General features: G+C 45.4%; 1 protein-coding gene across 1 annotated transcript; it reads left to right on the top strand.

Moving 5' to 3' along the window:
* The first annotated feature begins 6,130 nt into the window (after nucleotides 1-6,130).
* Nucleotides 6,131-7,054, top strand: LOC114808953 (olfactory receptor 14J1-like). The gene has a single exon (XM_029057256.2). It carries the CDS (start codon nucleotides 6,131-6,133, stop codon nucleotides 7,052-7,054), a length of 924 nt encoding a protein of 307 aa, XP_028913089.1.
* Nucleotides 7,055-9,373: the final 2,319 nt, after the last annotated feature.

The following is a 9,373-nucleotide window of genomic DNA, read 5'->3' as shown; positions in this document are numbered from 1 at the left end:
GTCTATTAAGTTCTTCCCCTCCTGGGATTCCAGGTGCTGGTACCCACTCTGACCCTCCCCCTCCTACCCTATCCTTATCAATCAGTAGTATGCATTGAGCACTGACTGTGTGCAGAACATTGTATTAAGCACTTGGGAGAGTACAAGAGGTAGTCAGTCAGTCGTATTTATAGAGCGCTTACTGTGTGCAGAGCACTGTACTAAGCATTTGGGAGAGTACTATAGTCAGTCAATCCTATTTATTAAGCGCTTACCATGTGCAGAACACTGTAATAAGTGCTTGGGAGAGGACAGCGTAACAATAAATGGACATGTTCCCTGCACACAATGAACTTACACTCTAGAGGGGGAGACAGAGATAAATATAAATAAATAAAATACATATCTATACATAAGTGCTGTGAGGTTGGAGAAGGGATGAATAAAGAGAGTAAGTCAGGGCGATGCAGAAGGGAGTGGGAGAAGAGGAAAGGAGTGCTTATTCAGGGAAATCCTCTTGGAGGAGATGTGCCTTCAGTAAGGCTTTGAAGGTGGGGAGACTAGTTGTCTGTTGGATATGAGGCGGAAGGGTGTTCCAGACAAGAGGCAGGATGTGGGCGAGAGGTCAGCGCAGAGATATATGAGAGAGTTGGTAGATATGATCCCTATCCATTGTGCAGCTCTATCCTGGTGAACATCAGCACCAGTGTCTCTGGGGGCCTCCCCGATCTCCAGAGACATCATCCTGAGAGGGAGAGCTTGTTAGAGCTTTAGATCATGATTGGGTGAAAACAGGGTCGGGGGAAGGGGGAAACGCCGCAGGGCCTTTATATAAAATGGAAACTGAGATTGTTGGGCATTTCAGTCTCCTCCCTTCCCATTTGGCTCCAGTACGTCCTAATTAGCACCCAAGAGGCACTTACTTCATCAGGAATGGAATTATGGGAATATGCTCTCTACTCAGATGGGGCAGAATCCAGGGGTCCAAGGGACTCTGGTGATGTCGTGAATAAAAGGCTAAAAGTTTGTATCAGCTGCTGTTACTGTTGTCTCCAGACCTGGGGAGGTCTCTGGCTGTGCTCCGCTTTGGTGACCACTGAGACCCCTGGGCCGAGGTGTGTGGGGAAAACTGGAGAAGTCGGGGAAGAACCACAGAAACCCGGGTGATTTACAGGTACCATCGTGATCCTCCCCTGCCTCTGGAGGAAGGATACAGCCCCAGGAACCAAAGAGGCAGGGATACCAGATTGTCTGTCTGAATCCTAATTCTCAATCGTTCCTAAAGGATGTAGGGTCTGTGGACAGGGGAAAAGGCCAGGGGTAGGGGTAGGGGAAAAGGCCTGGCATGAATTTCCCCTCTTTCCCATCACAGCATAGTGGATAGAACACAGGCCTGGGAGTCAGAAGGTCATGGGTTCTCATCCTTGCTTTGCCACTTCTCTGCTGTGTGACCTTGGGCAAGTCACTTTACTTCTCTGTGCCTCAGTTAACTCATCTGTAAAATGGGGATTGAGACTGTGAGCCCCACATGGGACAGAGACTGTGTCCAACTCAATTTGCTTGACTCTATCCCAGCGCTTAGTGCCTGGCAAATAGTAAGTGCTTAACAAACTTCATAATTCATCAATAAATTAATTAACTAACTCAGAATTTGGTTGGATTGATCCCCATAATCCCGGCTCGGCCACTTGTCAGCTGTGTGACTTTGGGCAAGGCACTTCACTTCTCGGTGCCTCAGTTCCCTCATCTGTAAAATGGGGATTAAGACTGTGAGCCCCACGTGGGACCACCTGATTCCCCTGTGTCTATCCCAGCGCTTAGAACAGTGCTCAGCACATAGTAAGCGCTTAACAAATACCAACATTATTATAATTTTCCAGATCAAGCAATCAATCGATGGTATGTATTGAGCTCTTACTGTGTGCAGAACACTGTACTGAGTGTTTGGGAGAGTACAACAGAGTTGGAGGACTTGTTCCCTTGTCCATGATGAGCTTTTGGTCTGGGGGGGAGACAGATATTAAAATAAATAATCAATCAATGCATGGTTGAGCATTTACGGTGTGCAGAGTTCTAAGAACTTGGGAGACCCCTGAAGAGAATAATAATAATAATAACAATAATGCTAGTTAAGCACTTTGGAGTAGATACACAATTACCGGTCCCGGGTACAGTTCCTATTGCACATAGGACTCACAGTCCAATGGGGAGGGAGAACAGGGATTGAATCCCCCCAGCAGATGAGGAAACTGAGACACAGAGAAGTTAAGTGACTTGCCCAAGGTCACACACCAGGTAAGTGGAGGAGTCAGAATTGGAACCTAGTTCCTCAAATCGCTAAACTGTAAGTTCCTTGTGGGCAGGGAATCTGTCTGTTATATTGTTGTATTGTACGTTCCCAGGTCCTTAGTACACTGTTCCCCACACAGTAAGTGCTTAATAAATATGGTTGATTTATTGATTGATTCCTCTGACTCCCAGGCCCGGGCTCTTTCCACTATTGACACTGGTTTTCAACATGCTTTAGTGCTTTTCTGAGTTTGAGTCTCCTTACGTGTCTGTCCCCAGTCCTCTCTCCCTGCTCATCTGCTTGAGAGCCAGGGACCTAATTTCCACCCATATATTCTTTTCCTGCACTTAGTACAGTGCTTTGCACACAGCATGTGCAAACCACACTAGACTGTAAGGTCCTCCCAGGGGGAGGAGATGTTTGTCTCTGCAACAGGAAGAGAGACCCAGGCACAATGGTCCTGAAGGAATATCTCGTTCACAGTCTCCATGGAGCGGGAAAGTAATGGCTGTAGTAGAGTTGTAATTAGGGGTTTTTAATGGTGACTTGCTATCTATCCGCAGATGATTCTTCAGTGATGTGATTTCACTGTGTCACGGAGTGTGACATGCATAAGACACATAAAATTAATCAATCAATCATATTGATTAGAGAATCAACTAAAGAATCATTAGAGAAGCAGTGTTGCTCGGGGGAAAGATCACGGGTTTGGGAGTCAGAGGATGTGGGTTCTAATCCCGAGTCTGCCACTTGTCTGCTGTGTGACTTTGGTAAGCCACTTAACTTTTCTGTGCCCCAGTTACCTCATCCGAAAAGGGGGAGTAAGACTGTGAGCCCCACGTGGGACTATCTATCTTGTATCTACCCCAGTGCTTAGAACAGTGCTCGGAACATAGTAAGCACTTTACAAATATCATAATTATTATTATAAATATATTTATTGTGCACTTACTATGTGCAGCACACTGTACTAAGCACTTGGGAGAGTACACCCTGCTCTTAATGAGCTGACATGACAAATCATTTTTCTCTTGTTAGAAGTTAGAAGAATCAATCAACTAATGGTATTTATTGAGTTCTTATTGTGGGCAGAGTACTAAGTGCTTGGAAGAATTCATATACACCTTCCCTGCTCACAATGAGCTTACAGTCTAGAGGGGGAGACAGACAGACATCACTTAATCGATTATATTTATTGGGCTCTTACTCATTGTGGCCAGGGAATATGCTTGCTATAGTGTCGTGTTGTACTCTCCCTAGTGTTTAATACAGTACTGCAAACGGTAAGCACTCAGTGAATGCACCTGATTGATCGATTGTTTAATGTGTGCACAGCACTAAACTAAGGACTTGGGAGAGTATGATACAACAGATTTGGTAGACATGCTCCTTGCCCACAGTGAGCTTACAGTCTAGAACACTGCAGTGGGAGATCAGTAATTAGGCATGATAGACAATTCCTTTGGCTTCCAAGCCTTCCATGAGCTTTCCACAGCCTATCCATTAACTTTCTTGTCCTGCTACTTTCCAGCTCTCAGTCTTCACTCCTCCTGAGTTGTAGTAGAATGCTTTGCACACAGGAAGTGCTCAATAAATACCTCTTGCTATGCTTAGCCCACCCCAATCTGGAACTTCCTCCCCTGAAAATCCACTACACCACAGCTCTCCCCATTTTAAAATCATTCAACCAATCGATCAATATTATTCACTGAGCACTCTCTCTCTGCTGAGTCCCAACATGGCCTAAGGGAAAGAGCATGGGCCTGGTTGTCTTACAACCTGGGTTCTAATTCAGGCTCTATCACTTGTCTGCTGTGTGACCTTGGTCAAGCCTCATTACCTCAGTTTCCCCATCTGTAAAATAGATATTAAGTCTTACTCCCTCTAATTAGACTGAGAGTCCCATGTGGAACAGGGTATGTGTCCAATCTGAATGTCTAGGCCACGGTGCTCTAGAGTGTAATCTAGACTGAGAAGATTGAGAAGCCTAGTGGAAAGAGGCCTGGATTCTAATCCCAGCTCCACCCTTGTGTGCTGTATAAGTGTGGGCAAGCCACTTCACTTATCTATACCTCTGTTCTCCCATCTTCAAACTGAGGATTCAATACCTGTTAATATTAATTATGATAATAACAATTATGGAATTTGTTAAGCACTTACTATATGCCAAGCAGTGTCCTAAGCACTGGGGTAGTTACAAGGTAATCAGGTTGTCCCAGGTGGGGCTCACAGTCTTAATCCCCATTTTACAATTGAGGTAACTGAAGCACAGAGAAGTTAAGTGATTTGCCCAAGGTCATACAGCAGACAAGTGGCAGAGCCGGAATTAGAACCCACGTCCTCTGAGTCCCAAGCCCGTCCCATTCCCACTAAGCCACTCTGCTTCTCTGCTCTACCTCCTAGTTAGACTGAAAACTTAATGTGAGACTTGTTTGTCTTTTATCTACCACAGCACTTAGTACAATGCTTGGCACACAGTGAGGTCTTAATAAGCATCACAATTATTATTATTATTAGTTATTATCAGTAATAATAATAAGCTCCTTGAGTGCAGAGAATATATGCCTCGTTACTGTTGTTTTTTCCTAAATCTTAAGCAGAGTGTATAACATTTAATAAGCATTCAGTAAATGTCATTGATGAACAGTGAGAAGCAGCATGGCCTAGTGGATAGATCCCTAGCCTGGGAGTCACAAGGACCTGGGTTCTAATCCCAGTTCTGTCACTTGCCTGCTGTGTGACCTTGGACAAGTCACTTAACTTCTCTGGGCCTCAGTTCCCTCATCCGTAATATGGAGATTAAGACTGAGCCCCATGTGGGACAGGAACTTTGTCCAACCTGAATAGCTTTTGTCTACCTCAGCGCTTAGTATGGTGCCTGGTACACTTGACAAATACCATAAAAAAATTATGTCTTTACTCAGGGATAGTCCTGACTCAGTCTGGGTGGGCACCCTTGGTTTCTGAGAGGCCTCGGTGTTGAGGTCACAGAAAACTAGCCTAAGGCAAGACTCCAGGTGGTGTCGTCCACTGCCCAGTGGTTTTGAGGATAGGATAAAGGATCCCTTGTGATTTCAAATAGGACTCTGTTAAGACATCAGTGGAGTTCTCACTTTTAGTCATCCTCTACACTCTAAGCTCGTTGTGGGCAGGAAATGTGTCTACCAACTCTATTATATTGTACTCTCCCAAGTGATTAGTACAGTGCTCTGCACACAGTAAGCACTTAATAAATACCACTGATTGATTTATTCCTCTAGACCGTAAACTCATTGTGGACAGAGAATGTGTCTACTAACTCTGCTATATTGTGCTCTCTCAAGTGGTTAGTACAGTGCTCTGCACACAGTAAGCACTCAGTAAATGTCATAACTATTGCTAGATAGGACACAGTTAATAATGTTGGTATTTGTTAAGCGCTTACTATGTGCCGAGCACTGTTCTAAGCGCTGAGGTAGATACAGGGTAATCAGGGTGTCCCACGTGAGGCTCACAGTTAATCCCCATTTTACTGATGAGGTAACTGAGGCACAGAGAAGTTAAGTGACTTGCCCACAGGCACACAGCTGACAAGTGGCAGAGCTGGGATTCGAACTCATGACCTCTGACTCCCAAGCCTGTGCTCTTTCCACTGAGCCACGCTGCTTCTCTAGTTCTGACCTAGGGCTCACCATCTGCATGATCCGCATTTTACAGATGAGGAAACTGAGGCACAGAGAGATTTCTAAACTTTCCTAAGGTCACAGAGCAAGCCAGTGGCAGAACTGGAACCTGGTAACCTGATGTCCAACTTAGTGCTCTATTTTTGGGCAACACTGCCTACATTTCCCCTCTCCTATTCAAACAGGCACCTCCAGGCCCATGGCCAATGTCACCACGGTGAGGGAATACCTCCTCCTGGGTTTCTCTGAGGTCCGGGAGCTGCAGCTGGTCCACCTCCTGGTCTACCTGGTGGCCCTGACGGGGAATCTCCTCATCTTTGTCGTCACTGTCTTCAACCGGCGTCTCCACACCTCCATGTACTTCTTCCTCAGGCACCTGTCCGTCCTCGACCTCTGCCTCATCTCCGTTACCGTCCCCAAGTCCATTAGTAACGCCGTGATAAACAGTAGATCTATTTCCTCGGCTGGATGCGGTCTTCAGGTCCTCTTCTTTACCTTCTGCGCCTGTTCGGAGGTGGGCATCCTCATGGCGATGTCCTACGACCGCTGTGTGGCCATCTGCTGGCCCCCGTGCTATGATGTCATCATGGCTCCAGGGGCCTGTGGGAAGATGGCCCTTGCCTCGTGGCTCAGCGGGCAACTCATGGGGATCCTTCATGTCTCTAATATCTTCTCCCTGCCCTTCTGTGGCCCCGCGATGATCCACCATTTCTTCTGCGATGTCCCCCAGGTATTAAAGCTCGTCTGCCCTGGAGACACAACGGGAGAAGTGGGTGTTATCTGCCTCATCGACACTGTGGCTTTTTTCTCTTTGATTTTAATCGTTTACTCTTATGTCAGCATCTTCTGGGCCGTGCTGAGGATGCCATCCACCGAGGGCTGGCCCAAAGCCTTCTCCACCTGCCTGCCCCACCTCATTGTCGTCACCTTGTTCCTCTCCTCTGGAGGGTTTGAATACCTCAATCCAGTTCCTGACTCCCCTTCTCTTCCGGACTTCCTTCTTCCCGTGTTCTATGCCATAGTACCCCCCTCCCTGAACCCTGTTATTTATAGCCTGAGGAACAGGGACATAAAGTCTGCCCTGGGGGAAGCCTTCAGGGGGAAAGGAATTTGCTTAGGATGAGGGTCTTTGCCCTGAAATAAAGTTTCTGGAACTACTGACGAAGCAGAGCCTAGGGGTCACCAAGTAGACTCTCATTTATTTATTTTTTTATATTAATGTCTGTCTCCCCCTCTGGACTGTAAGCTCATTGTGGGGAGGAAATGTTTATTGTTTATGTTATGTTGCTGTTTTGTGCTCTCCTAAACGCTCAGTTCAGTGCTCTGCACACAGTAAGCATTCAATAAACAATATTGAGGCTACTGGCAAAAATATTCAATCTGCTTCCTCTTCTACTATAATTTCCTCTACCACTATTGCACAAGGAGCAGCATGGCCTAGTGGAAAGAGTCAGGAACTGGGAGCCAGAGGGCCTGGAGTCTCATCCCGGAGTCTGCCACTTGTCTGCTGACCTCAGGCAAGTCACTCCCCCTCTCTGTGCCTCAGTTTCAACTGTAAAATGAGGATTCATTCCCTGTTCTCCCTTCTACTTAGATTGTGAGCCCCCTGTTGGACGGGGAGTCTCTTCAGCCTGATTAGCTGGTATCTAGCCTTATATGTCCTTGTATCTCCTCTTGTATCTCCTCCTCCAAGAGACCTTCACTGATTAAGCCCTATTTTCCATGACTCGCTCTCCCTTCTGAATCATCTATGCACTTGAATCTGTGACTTTTGGACACTTGATAGTCATCCCACTCCCAACCCCATAGCACTTATGTATACATCTTTAAACTATATATTACACATTACTTATTTATTCCTATCATTGTGAGTCTCCCCCTCTAGACTGCAAGGTCATTATGGGCAGGGATCATGTCTACTAATTCTGTTGACTTGTACTCTTCTGAGCACTTAGTACAGTGCTCTGCACACAGTAAGCACTCAAAAATGCAATTGATTGATTGATTGATCTACTTCAGTGCATAGAACAGTGCCTGACACCTAGTAAGCACTTAACAAATACTATTTTAAAAAATCAAGCAATCAATCAGATGTAGTGAACAACTTTAATCTATAAATTACCTCTCACTTGCTTATTTTCTAGTGAGTTGTTACTTTAGTATTTACTACTTATGCCTACTTACTATACTTGTTGCTTTACAGAAGAGTAGCAGTCTGGTATAGTAGATAGAACACAGGCCTGGAAGTCTGAAGGGCCTGGGTTCAAATCCCTGCTCTGTAACTTGTATGCTGAGTGACCCTGGGTAAGTCACTTGACTTCTCTGTGCCTCAGTTACCTGTAAAATGGGGATTAAGATTGTAAATCCCTTGCAGGACAAGGACTGTGTACAAACCTATTAACTTGTATCTACTCCAAAGGTTTGGACAGTGCCTAGCACATAGTAAGTGCTAGCAAATACCTTAAAAAAAGTATTAGGGTTGTCATTTGGTTTGAAGATGAGGCTGCCAGGGGTAAGATGGATCTGTGGTAGTGAATGTATCCACCCCAAGGCTTAGAACAATGCTTGGCAAATAGTAAGCACTTAACAAGTACCGTTCTTAATATTATTATTATTTTGAGAAGGAGTATGATGCTTTCTTAATAAAAGTTTTAGAAAGATGCTTTGAGCAGTAAAGGGTGGTCTAGACTGAAGACGGCAGAAAGATGGTGACTGAGATTCTGGTGGGGTCACTGGTGCCTGAAATAGCCTGAAATCCCCATACTCCATAGTCTCTGGCAAAACTGCCAGGCCACAGCTCTCCCCACCTTTAAGCCCCCCATAATTAATCAGTGTTATTTACTGAGCAGTTAGTGTGAGCAGAGGTCCATACTAAGCACTTGAGAGACTGCAGTATAACAGAATTGGTAGACATGTTCCCTGCCCATAGCGACTTTACCATAGAGAGGGGCAGATAGACATTAACATAAATGAATAAGCAATTGAATGATTCCAATCAATCAATCATATTTATTGAGCACCTACTGTGTGCAGAGAACTGTACTAGGCACTTGGAAGAGTACAATATGACAAAATTGATGGACACATTCCCTGCCTATGACAAGTTTGCATGATTTTCCATTCTGCTTTGGCCACTGCCATATGCACAGTGAAAATAGTGGAACTGGGATTGGAAGCCAGGTCCTCTAACTTCCAGTCCCAGGCTCTTTCCACTAAGCCACACTGCTTCTCTTGGGTGCATAAAGGGAGAATTTGGGATGACTGCTAGCTGGGACTTCTTCCATCCACTGTGCCCAGAGCAGCATATAATAATAATAATAATAATGTTGGTATTTGTTAAGCACTTACTATGTGCCGAGCACTGTTCTAAGCACTGGGGAAGACACAGGGGAATCAGGATGTCCCACGTGGGGCTCACAGTCTTAATCCTCATTTTACAGAT

Source organism: Ornithorhynchus anatinus, unplaced genomic scaffold (genome assembly GCF_004115215.2).
Source record: "Ornithorhynchus anatinus isolate Pmale09 unplaced genomic scaffold, mOrnAna1.pri.v4 scaffold_77_arrow_ctg1, whole genome shotgun sequence".
Lineage (NCBI taxonomy): Eukaryota > Metazoa > Chordata > Mammalia > Monotremata > Ornithorhynchidae > Ornithorhynchus > Ornithorhynchus anatinus.
Note: the sequence above shows the minus strand (reverse complement) of the source record. Positions and strands in the feature narration are given on the sequence as shown.